The 11609-nt window shown below is 39.1% G+C and overlaps 1 protein-coding gene and 1 long non-coding RNA gene across 4 annotated transcripts; one reads left to right on the forward strand and one right to left on the reverse strand.

Annotated features, from left to right (window-relative positions):
* The first annotated feature begins 431 nt into the window (after window positions 1-431).
* LOC142361809 (uncharacterized) lies at window positions 432-11356 on the forward strand. Its single transcript, XR_012764427.1, has 5 exons — window positions 432-1285; window positions 2653-2935; window positions 7395-7509; window positions 8862-8918; window positions 10856-11356. It is a non-coding gene; the product is annotated as an uncharacterized LOC142361809 (long non-coding RNA).
* VCAM1 (vascular cell adhesion molecule 1) lies at window positions 1935-9955 on the reverse strand. Of its 3 annotated transcripts, XM_075425026.1 has the most exons (7): window positions 9814-9955; window positions 8812-9090; window positions 7757-8074; window positions 6865-7137; window positions 5623-5889; window positions 4931-5197; window positions 1935-2473 (listed from the first exon to the last, which is right to left on the reverse strand). In XM_075425026.1, exons 1-7 carry the CDS (start codon window positions 9875-9877, stop codon window positions 2313-2315), a joined length of 1629 nt encoding a protein of 542 aa, XP_075281141.1. In that variant the 5' UTR covers window positions 9878-9955; the 3' UTR covers window positions 1935-2312. The 3 variants fall into 3 exon arrangements, with proteins under 3 accessions (XP_075281141.1, XP_075281140.1, XP_075281142.1); XM_075425025.1 differs by lacking the exon at window positions 9814-9955 and having other exon boundaries at window positions 8812-9157; XM_075425027.1 differs by lacking the exons at window positions 1935-2473; window positions 9814-9955 and adding an exon at window positions 3001-3085 and having other exon boundaries at window positions 8812-9157.
* Window positions 11357-11609: the final 253 nt, after the last annotated feature.

Consider the following 11609-nt stretch of genomic DNA (forward strand, 5'->3'; position numbering starts at 1 on the left):
GCTTCTGCCCAAATCATTAAGTGTCCTGGAAAATACCAAGAATCAGGCAGTAGGGGAGGAGATCCCCTGGCAAGGTCCTCCTTCGTGATTTCACCAAGAGGAAGCTTGTTGCCCACACAAGAGCAATCTCTCCTAAAATAAGCACTACAATCTCTATCTATTCACTTTGCATTTCTGGGTGAAAAATTTGCCCTGTTGAACTCACAGACCAACTCCTATAGACTTAAATGACTTAATGGAGATCCTGAGAGGAAAGACAAGCCATGTAGACATTAAGGTTTGTATCTGTATCACAAATACTATCTCCAAACTGGAAAGTCCCAAGCATTTTCGTTTTTCCTGTGTTCCAGTCCTCCTCCTCTGTATCTTTTCTACCTATCATTCTTGCAAGATATATAATACAGATACCAGAACTATACCTAGTGGGCAAAATGTGTGTGCACCATAGTTTTGCACAGTGGAAAAATCATGCTTTCTGGTTTGTTCACAGGACAGCACTGAGACAGGCCTGACATTACTCTGAATAAATCTGCCTGGCACCACCTCCAAGAAATTTCTGTCATGGGCCTGTCAAAGCTCTCCTCCTACTCTGTCTTCAATCTTTTCTTCACCCTCCTACTGCATGCTTACATTCCTCCAAGCCAAGTCCACACTGCTTTGCTATTTTTCTGCTACATCCCCACTTTCCAAGTTGCCCTTTCCAACTGTAGATAAGTGCAGGACCCTGCATGCACTGATTTACTGTGCACAAAACCCTGAACACACATATGAAAAAGATACGGGAGATCTGCACCACTACCTCATCCCACAGCTAGCTACCAAGAAACATCAATGTTTGTATTGCTGTTGGGGGCAGTTGTTACCATTTGTGTAATTTAAAGCAACTCTTTTCACATATATCTGCTTGGCCTTGTGCTTGACTTTCTGTGTGGAAGTTTGGGGGAGCCAAGCCCATCTTCCTATGCCAAACACCGTGGCTCAGGACTGCTGAGACTAGATGCATTTCAACATCTCAGCCACAGTGCCTGCACCTCCCACAGCCTTGCCTTCAGTGCTGAACATCACCAACCAGATGAGTCACAGCAGCACTTCTAGACAGAAGGGATGTAAGGGAGAATACCATCAGACTCCACCTCTCCTTCTCCCTCATCTTTGCATCTGCACAGAAAGCCCACTATTTTCACAACACTATTTTGCCAACACTGGAGAGAGCGTGGGGTGAAAAAGGTGCTAACCACGGTGAAGCATGTAGGCACTAGCTGTCTACTGAAAGGAAATTTGTCAGGTAAGTGGTTTAGTTTTCCCACAGTGAGCATTTCTTCAGGAAACAACCACCATTGCTGAGGCTGCATAGATTTTGCCTCTCCTCCTTGCCTATGCCTTTATGTCGTTGCCTGCCTTGGTGTGCCTTTACAGCTAAGGCTTCCCCTGACACTCAAAACTGCTGTTGCTAAGGATAATAGTTTTCACTGTTTCCTTTCATAGGCAAGAACCACTAGGGGGATACAGTCAAAGAAACCTACTGGTAGTTTTATTTTGCGGGGGAAATCTGTAAGGCATATTTACCAGCAGCTTATATTCTAAATGAAGGGACTGATTGGGCTCATCACAAAATAACAGAATTCTGGCATTGATTTGAGAATAATTAAACCCTACAAACATACCTCAGCTGTCCTAAAACTAACTAGATTATAATCCCAGACACTTTCTGAATAATGTTTAAAATAAAATGTTGCAGAAATGAACCTTGAGATGTTAATTTAAATTAATTAGAAATGCATAGCCCCGTGATTGTGTAATTTCATTGAAGGTACAAAGTTTGCGGCAATATGAGTGAAAAGAGAATATTATCCAAACATTACCACAATTAGATAAATTATAGTAAGAACATTCACTCTGTAGAGTAATACAAAATAAAATGTTATCTGATCAGCTCAAGTAGTGGTGATTTATATATTTGAATTAACAACATTTCTCTGTACAGTTGCAGTGAGACTGCGATTTTACAAACTGATATTCAGTTGAACATATTTATAACACAAATTATACACTATGTATAAACCTAGTTCTCCAGGGAACTCTTTGTTCTTCATGCTTCAACACAGAAGTGATTTTCAAATTTCTAGGACAGGATACTAGTTTTCCCTTTAAATTAAATACCAAAGTACTTATTAAAACATGAAAAAAATCTCCATTTGCTGTCACATGACGGTGTTCCCAAGTCATTTGTTAAAAGATGTTATAGAAGAGTAGAACCAGTCACAACAATAAATAACATCGCTTATTATGAACTTAGACTTATATTCATGCGATCACACTTTCAGCCCGAGTGCTTTTACAAGACTGTAGGATCCATTTATCTTTGCTTTTCTTGACATGTAGATCAAAATTGCAACTACAGGTACTGCTATTGCTGTTACACAGGAGAATGCAATAATCAGTGGTATCATTTGATCTGGTTTTTCCAATCTTCCTGAAAACAGAGACAAAAGGAGAAAAAAGTTGTGTAAAAACTGATTGAAACAGATACATGTCTATGACTGTAAGAGCATCTTCATTTGGGACACTGTTTTCATACATAAAGCACATTTCAAAATGTTTTCCTTGTGCTTTTTTCTTAAGTAACTCCATATTATACACTTTAATTCCTAGCTACTCTCTTGGCCTTGAATTTGCTGCAATGAAGAATACCATGGAGTTCATGAAGAATACAAGAAGAATATGATGTATTTTACCCAGGAAACATCTGGGGACATTTCTACCTCCTCAAAACAATGCATCAGGAGAAGACAATGTTTGAAAAGCTCAATATTTAGATCTTTTTGTGAAATAGAACTTTCTCTGGACTAGTCTCGCAGTTCATGCATGTGAACAGAAATGTGGCCAGGACCCACCTTTTTCTGGCCCTATCGTTAAAGCTACTGCATCAACTCAGGTAAGAGAAACAATAACACCCACACTGAAAGGAAGTTAAATATAGCGTATTCTCACCATCTGTTCTATTATTTGGTTTGATTCTGGGCTTTTTTTCAGGTTAACTGCAGTATTGTTGAGCAAGGATCAGCCATAAACTAGTTGTGCTCACCTTGAAAAAAATTCATTAGAAAATAAGTTTAAGGCAATAGATCTACCTATCTACAACAGCTATCTCAATTGTTTTGGTGTTGTTTCCAACCTCATTGAAAACATCAAGCAAATATCTGCCTGTATAATTTTTGGTGACATTGTAGAATATAAAGGTTCCATTCACTGATGGCAGAATAATTTCTTTCTCAAGATGGACTTTTTTCAGGTCCACCTGTGACGGTGGGTTACTGTATGCACTACATGTAATAGTGATATTTTCTCCTTCTTTAACATTTTCTGATGGATATACTAACACAGTAATATTTTGGGGAGGAACTGAAAAGAAAAGAAATGCAAGGTAGGATTTAGCAATAAAACAAAAAACTCATGAGGTATCAGCACCTTATACACACAAAGTACTAATCCAGTTAATGGATTCACGATAATATTCAAGCACATAGCTTTAGACACTACTCTGTCACTAGATATCCTTCACACACTGCCATCAACAGCAGCTGACAAAGAACACTTTATCAATTGATGGAATATGTTGCGTATCTTTTACATTATATGGAACCTGTTCTTCTTTTCTTATTTTAAATTCACTGTTTATTCATTTGAGTTCATGAAAGGACACAGAACAACAGACCCAGAGGCTGATGTCCTGTTTCAGAAGAGGAATACAAAAGGCTAAGGAAAGAGTCCTAGAATAGTATTTTTTTCACTAGGTTCCACAATTTTACATCCTGTTTTCAAAGGTGGAAGTGGAACTATGAAAAAATTTGAAGCAGCAATTATTTTGTGCATCTGCTATTTTGGACAGAAGTTTTCATTAGCACTAACATCCTACCGCATATGACAAGAACCTGTGCAACTCACTTCAGTTTTTTTAAAGACAATTCGTTCTTAATGGGATTGAAGTGATGATGTCATTCCATCTGTCCAAAACAAATCCTGATATTAACTCTGTACAGTAGTTCTTTTAACTAACCTTTGACATAAAGTACTATGTGCTGAGATTGCTCTCCAGGTTCATTAATGATACGTGTTTGTATGTTCCTGTGTCCTTTAGCTGAGCCCAGTCTATAGTATATATGCCATTGACTGTTTCAAGGGTTGAGATCCCATCACATATTTTCTTTCACAGAGTACTCTGAACAGGTAACATCCGCAAATTTGCAAGAGATAGTAGCACTTTCTCCTTGTATCACTGCACTTAAAGGGAAAATTGAAAGTGTCTTTTTCGGTGCAGCTACAAAAGTAATAAAGAATAAGGAAGATAGATGGATTAGTAGCAGAAGTGATCCCTAAGCAATAGATTGTTGCCATGCAATAAACAGAAGCAGAAGGGCTAAAACAGAGAAGTCCGCGTACTACTGAAAATGAAACTTTGCTGTCATCACATGTAGGTTGAGGAATCAGCATTTGGTATAGCTTAAATGCAGCTTACAAGAACAGGATAGAGAATCGTAACTTAAAGAAGAGCCAAGGGGCTGTAATGCAGTCCCCTCCACAGAGAAGTTTCACCATGTATTTTCTCTTTGAATCTTTTGTATGCAGGTATCTGGATCCTCCACTGAGACCTATTCGGAAGAAAACATAGGCACTGCATAGCTTCTTTGCCTCATGCACACATTTGCCAGTTGGAAGGAATGATGGAAGCTCAACTGAGATGTGAACTTTGCATAAGCTATCTGTACTAAGGCAGATTTCACCTTTTATTGTTTAAAGCTTCCTAAACAACTTAATGACATTAGGGCCACCTTTTAACTCCCTTGACAGAACTCCCCCATTCTTTACAGACAGAGATCTGGACCTAAAATACATAGAACAAAAAACTTGTGTCCCGTCTTGTTCTACTAACCTTCAACAAGTAATTTCACAGCTTTTTCTTCTTTGCCAAATTGGTTATAAGCTTCACATTCATAAAGCCCCAGATCTTGACTTTTTATATTCTGTATAGTTAAAGTTGCATCTTTAAAAATTTTCTCAGGCTCCCCAGTGACTGTCTTTTTCTTCCAAGAGATCACTGGAGCCGGATTACCAGAACTAGTACATTTCATTGTCACAGTTTCTCCTTCTTTAACAGCAGTAGCAGGGATAACAGAGATCATTGTATTCTTTGGTCCATCTGAAAGGAAGAATCCTGTAGTTAATCATCACTGGATTTTTTTAGAGATGTCCTACTGGATGCCAGGTTGTCAGCCTCCCAGAATTTATTTCTTTTTCATTCTCAGAATAAGAACACAGTATCAGAGCTTCCATACAAAATCTCTATAGCCTAAGCATACTAACCTAGTACTTCTAACCAAGAACGTTAAGAGGGTAGACTAGTTTCTCGCTCATTCAGATTCTAAGACTGTCTTTACATTAAAGTCGTCATGTCTTTGTTTTGCTTATCAGCACTGCTCCTTTCTTTGGAGGACAGCAGAGGACTATGCTGATTTTTTTGTACTCACAGGGTTTCATTTAGTTTGATCATTACATTTATTGCTGAAGTAAGTGGAGAATTAACTAATATTTTTAAATGATTGGGAAAACATTATGCATACTTACATTCCACATTAAGTGTTATTTCACTTTTACTTTTCCCAAACTTATTTTCTGCTACACATTCATAGTCTCCTCCATTTAGGAATGTCACAGATGGAAGAAGGAGCATTCTCCCCTCACTGTAAGGCCACATGTCTGCACTGTCAGATTTTCTCCTTAAAATAATCTTGGGAGGAGGGTTACTCTCAGCAGAGCATTGTATGGAAACATTTTGTCCTTCTTGAACTGTTGTAGAAGGCTCAATGGAGAGTTCTGCAGTGTTTGGAGCACCTGCATGGCAAAAGAAAAGGTTGTTGTACAAATGCAAAAGTACTTAAGACGGAGAACATTTTAAGAAAGCAGGAACTGCTCGCCCAAGGATCTGTTCATTTTGGTTTTGGTGGAAGGCTCCATCTGAGACTTTTGGCTCTATTGAAACAGTAGCAATAATAAGAAGAATAAGAATAATGATGATTTCCCAGATAGTTTTACTATTAAATGACTACTAAATTTTACTACTAATGACTAAAACTACTACTTCAAAGAAGGAGACTGTGATGTCCCCGTGAATTGCTATGTATGTTAGCATTTCAAGGAAATAACAGTGTCCCCCACACTACAACTTTCTCAGCTTCTTTCATCATCTGTGGGGAGACCTCATAGCAGCCTTCCAGTACTTGAAGGAGGCCTATAGGAAAGATGGGGGAAATATTTTTCAGCAGGGCTTGTTACAACAGGACAAGGAGAAATGGCTTAAAACTAAGGGAGGGTAGATTTAGACTGAATATAAGGAAGAAATTTTTTACATTGAGGGTGGTGAAACACTGGAAGAGATTGCCCAGAGAGGCAGTGGAGGCCCCATCCCTTGAAACATTCAAGGCCAGGTTGGGCAGGGCTCTGAGCAGCCTGGTCTAGTTGAAGATGTCCCTGCTCACTGCAGGAGGGTGGGCTAGATGACCTCTGAAAGTTGCTTCCAACCCAAAGCCTTCTATGATTCTGTAATCACTTTGAGAGTTGCATTGCAGGAAACGGGTAGTGGTATGTATGTATAACAGCGGTACAGAGAGAATTAGCTGAAAATTAAGCATAGAAATGAAAAGCACAGACCATGAAGAGCAGCAGTAAATCTAAATCCTGAATACATAACAAAGAAGGCCCCACTATGGGCCTATTTCCTAAGTTTCAGTGTTTCAGCGTGCTCCAGCCCAACAGGCAGCTACCAATTGGGTACTGGATAATACAAGTTAAATTCAAGCAGACTTGTACCTTGTATAACAATGTCCACAGTTGCTTTCTCTGTTTTATTAGTTATCAGATTAATTACTTCACAGATGTACAGTCCTGAATCAGTGAAATTGGCATGGGGAATAGAAAGGACATTGTTTTTGATGAGATGCTGAATGCTTTCATCAGCCAGGTGTTTTCTCCAAACTATTTGTGGTAGTGGACTACTCTCAGTCACACAAGTTAGTTTTAGAGGATCCCCCTCCATTGGCGAGTTGCCTGGAGATGCAGTAATCATAGTATTTTGTGGACCAACTGGAAGAGAACAAAAGAGAGGTAAGGTCAGTAAGTTAATGAAGAATGACATGCAGATCTTTAACGCTAGCTTCTCTAGAGGTACATTTCACACAATATCAAGAAAAAATGAATAATGTGTATTCTAGTAACACAGTGGAACAATTTTTTCCAGACCTGATAAGACATTTAGCTTGCAGCTTTGAAAGCTGAGCTAGACAGAATGTGTATTTTTTTTTTTTTTTTTTCACTCTTACATTTGTCTCCCTGTTGTTTAGGACTATAAACTTGGAACAGCTAAGCATACAAAGGCAATATTAAAAACAATTGTTTACCTGCATGCTGCTATTTTTCTTCTGGTCTTTACTTTCTGACTGAGCATCAGTGCCCAAGGTAAGAGTCAGAGAGGAGTTACTAAATCATTGCTTAACTTCTGTCATGAACAACAGTAGGTATTTAATGAATCAATGACTTACTGAATACAACAGAATTCAACTGAATACAACAGATTATCTACAAAAATAATATAGATAGAAGTGCAGATTATAAATGATCTATAGCACACACTTTGTAAACCCATTCCATGAAACTTAACATTAAACACTACTTGGTGTGAAAGCCCTAGAATAAAAATACTTACAGTTTGCATTCAGTTTCTGGGAAGTTACTCTTTCTTTGGGTTCAAAGTCCATATTAGCAATCAGTAACTTGGCCACACAGGTAATTTCTTTCCCTATATCGTCAGCCATGGGATTAAATGAATATGTCACAGTTTTGGTCTCTGTATTTGTGCTGTCATCTTCATAAAAATTTTCCTCATGAAGAACATGTTCCTCCTTCTTTAGGAGTACTTCCAGGTGATCAGAAGGATAGACATCAGGAATTTTACAGATGACAGTGACTGGTTCTCCAGCAACTAAGGATGAGCTGATCTCAATGACAGGATCACTGGGGAAAGCTAAAAGAATAAAATCCATTCCTTTAGTCCAGCAGAGATGAGCTCTAGGGTCAACATAAGAGCAAGATCCAGACCTCAAACATCTTCAGTTTAGAGGCATTCAGAACATGACATGATATCAACTTTACTACAAGACATATCTTGATACAAAGACATTAGAGTCTTTTATAAGCAGTTCGTACACTAACAAGAATTGTATTTGTACAATTGTTGAAATACGATCACAAATGATCCAATAAGATCCAGCAAGGCACATAGGCAGTGACACAGCTGACTAAATATAGGCATCCATAGCAATCCATACACTGGTGGTATCCTGTTTTCCACGCTGGTAGGTTAGATATCCAAATCATTCCCCTGCAAACTGCAAATGTTTTTATTACGTGCTGTGCACTTGCAGGTTTCCCAAATACAAGCATCTCAACCACATTGGTTGTTGGGTTTTTTCCAGCTCTATGAACATTTTGGGGAGTCTATGTTTTGGCTTTCAAGTACTACCAAGAATAAGAATAAACAAGACCCATATGTACTACCTTCAGTGCAGAAAGCTAAGCGGAAAGGGGCTGAGAGAGTCCCAAACAGACAGATAAAGGAATCTTACAACGAAACATACGTTGAGCTATAGCAGACTCATTTTCCTAGGGTTATCAGTTAACTACCAACCACGATATCTAAAAACAATTACTAATTTTTTACAAACATGTACTACTTAAAAAGAATTTTACATTTTTACTTACAGTAAAGTTTGACTTTGACACTCTTCTCTTTTTTCTCTTTCTCACCACAGAAGACAGTGCACAGATAATCATGAGAATTTACAATGCTAACTGGATTCATAGTCAAGGTAGAGTATGTCCTATTGTTGTTCACTGTTCCTCCAAGGGGGTTGTCCATCTGGGTTCTCCAGGAAAAACTTGGTGATGCACAGCCGGTAGTGTTGCATGTGAGTATGAGCGTTTCTCCAATCTGTGCAACAATTCTGCCAGCAGGTATAATCTCCATTTCAAAAGCTTTAACTACAGTAAAGAGAACAGACGTAAACTCAGCAGCATTCTCCACATTTGTTTTCTCATTTCTTCTCATGTTCTACTATGACATGAGGTCATTACTTCACAGACTTTACAGTTGTGTGGAGGTTAAACTAATAGGCCTCACACAGTGGTTTATAACTCCAAAATACCCTATAGACATTGCTATTTTTGTCAAAGATAACACAGACTGAGATGATTCCAACAGACAGTTCTATAAAATGTATAAAATGGCATAAACCTAGTGCTGCCAGTGAAAATGAACGTACTGGCACAATATAGCTGTTTTTGTCAGGTAGATCTGGTTCTAAAACTTCCTAACATTTGAGGGAAGTGGCAAGTAAGATAGCAAAGAAAACTGTAGGATCACTTTCAACAGGACATTTAGTACCAAACTTGACTGATACTGTCAAGAGATGACAGTAAAAAGATGCATGCAGTGGTGTACTACAGCTGTCTCCAAGACTGTCATTTAGCAAATGCAATATGAAAATGACTGTGTCATTGCAGAGCACAGAAAAGCTCGAAGTAAAGGTCAAAAAAAGTGTTCTTGACATTTTGACAGAACTACTTCTTTGACAGTTGCATTCACTGGAATGTAAAAGCAGCTGGAATAAAGAGAAATAAAGATCCAACAGCAAATTCTAGGTCAGTTTCATTTAACAAAACTAAAAACAAATAAAGCAAATACTACCACCACCCCCAACTTACCAGTCATTAACACACACAAAATCATTAGCACAGCTTGGCTCGTTCCTCGCATCTGTTCTAACATTCGTCACTGCTGCTACTGGGTAAAGAAAGCAAACTGGGCAGCCTGGGGCTCTGTTTCCCGCGCAGAAGCACGATGCGATACCGCCACTGCACAGCGGAGCGGAGCCGGCCGCGCTTTATAGGGGCTGTGCTCGGGGCGGGGCGGGAAAGCCCCGGCCGGGAAAACCCAGCGCGCGACTGGGGACCGCGGCGGGCGGCGCCGGGGCGCAGCGCCCCCTGCCGCCGCGGGGAGCGCGGGCTCTGACCTCCGGGAGGCGCACCCGATGCGGCGCCTGCTAGGCTGGAAGAGGCGGTTCGTAGCGCCACGACTTGACCCGGCAGACAACTGGTAAAACGAAAGAATATGGGTAATTCCAAGTAACGGAATGCCACTATATCTCAGTTATTCAAGTATGCTTTCAGTGCAAGTATTTTTGTAGGGCAGAGTCTGGAGAATACTTCTGACAACACCCAGTTCTGTAAATAACTCAGTATTCCCTTTGAAAACTGTGCTACAAGTTTAAGAGGTGATGTTACTCATGTTCCTAAGTACTTTTGATCCCTAAAAAATAAGTCAGATAACAGAAGTCTGGAGATGCAACTTGACCAGCTTGAATCAGGCTCATCCTGTTCGGATGAACTGAATGAACTAATTTTCCCATTTCAACTTTAAAAATCACTCTAAAATGTCCCTCTTTCAAGACACTAATGGTATGCATTACATTACTGATACACCTCTCAATCTCTTACGTCCCAGTTGTGTATAATTGAAGCATAGCAATTGTATTATCAGCTCTGGGATTATTTTCAGCATTTGATTTCCAGAGGGTATATGAATTCAGTTTGGACTATTTCTGAGGACAGCTATTACTGGCTAATATAGCAACAATGTTATGGAAAAAGTAAAATAACATTTTCAGTGTTTAATTTTCAATTGGTAAATGCTATGAATGCAAAGAATGGATAACGATTTCCAAATCTTGTTTGTTTATTCATTCAGCTACTAGCCCTGGGGAACAACCACTCGTGACCAGTGGCCAGCTGGATTTAATTCCATTCACCACCACTCTCTGGGCTCAGCCATTCAGCCAGTTTTTACCCAGAGAAGCGTACACCCATCCAAACCATGAGCAGCCAGTCTCTCCAGGAGGATGCTGTGGGGAACAGTGTCAAAGGCCTTATGAACCACTAAGTAAAAGCAGCAAGAAATTAAAACCAAAACTTGTATGTTTTTAAAATGTCTCTGGCAAATCATTTGGTGTGTAATAGTTTGGCCATTTGATGTCTATGAAATAGTCTTCATATAATATATTTTATAAAGACTACAGATTCAAATATCTAGTAAATGAGTAATAACTTGGAAAAATAAAGGCTGAAGTAACAATGCTGCAAATGATAAAGAAATTTAATTGCTGAAAAGCTGGTACTACATCAACATAATACTTTTTGAGTCAAGCAGATTTTATAGTTAATAATCTAATGCTAGCTCCAAGATATCATATTCGGGTGCAAGTAGAACCAGAGGATATAAGGCTTCCACTGGCCTACAGGCAGCATGTCTTCCTCAAGAACTATTTTTTTCTGCTTTTTCCTTGACTGCAGCTGCCTCTACATTTTCCTCCTCATCAAAGGAGAGCTGGACAGTACGAGCTGCTACAGAAACACCAAAGCACATTGCAATAAATACATTTATGACTCTGTGAAAGACCTTACACTATGTAAAATAAGAGGCATCAACAACTTTTTTCATACAC

Source organism: Opisthocomus hoazin, chromosome 6 (assembly GCF_030867145.1).
Source record: "Opisthocomus hoazin isolate bOpiHoa1 chromosome 6, bOpiHoa1.hap1, whole genome shotgun sequence".
In the NCBI taxonomy this organism is placed as follows: domain Eukaryota; kingdom Metazoa; phylum Chordata; class Aves; order Opisthocomiformes; family Opisthocomidae; genus Opisthocomus; species Opisthocomus hoazin.

Coding starts and splice junctions, on each gene's coding strand:
- VCAM1 (XM_075425025.1), bottom strand. CDS start 9,157: ATGAGAAGAAATGAGAAAACAAATGTGGAGAATGCTGCTGAGTTTACG. Junction 8,075..8,811: donor TGTCAAAGTCAAACTTTACT/GTAAGTAAAAAT, acceptor TTATTCTTTTAG/CTTTCCCCAGTGATCCTGTC. Junction 5,890..6,864: donor TGTGGACATTGTTATACAAG/GTACAAGTCTGC, acceptor TTTGCCATGCAG/GTGCTCCAAACACTGCAGAA.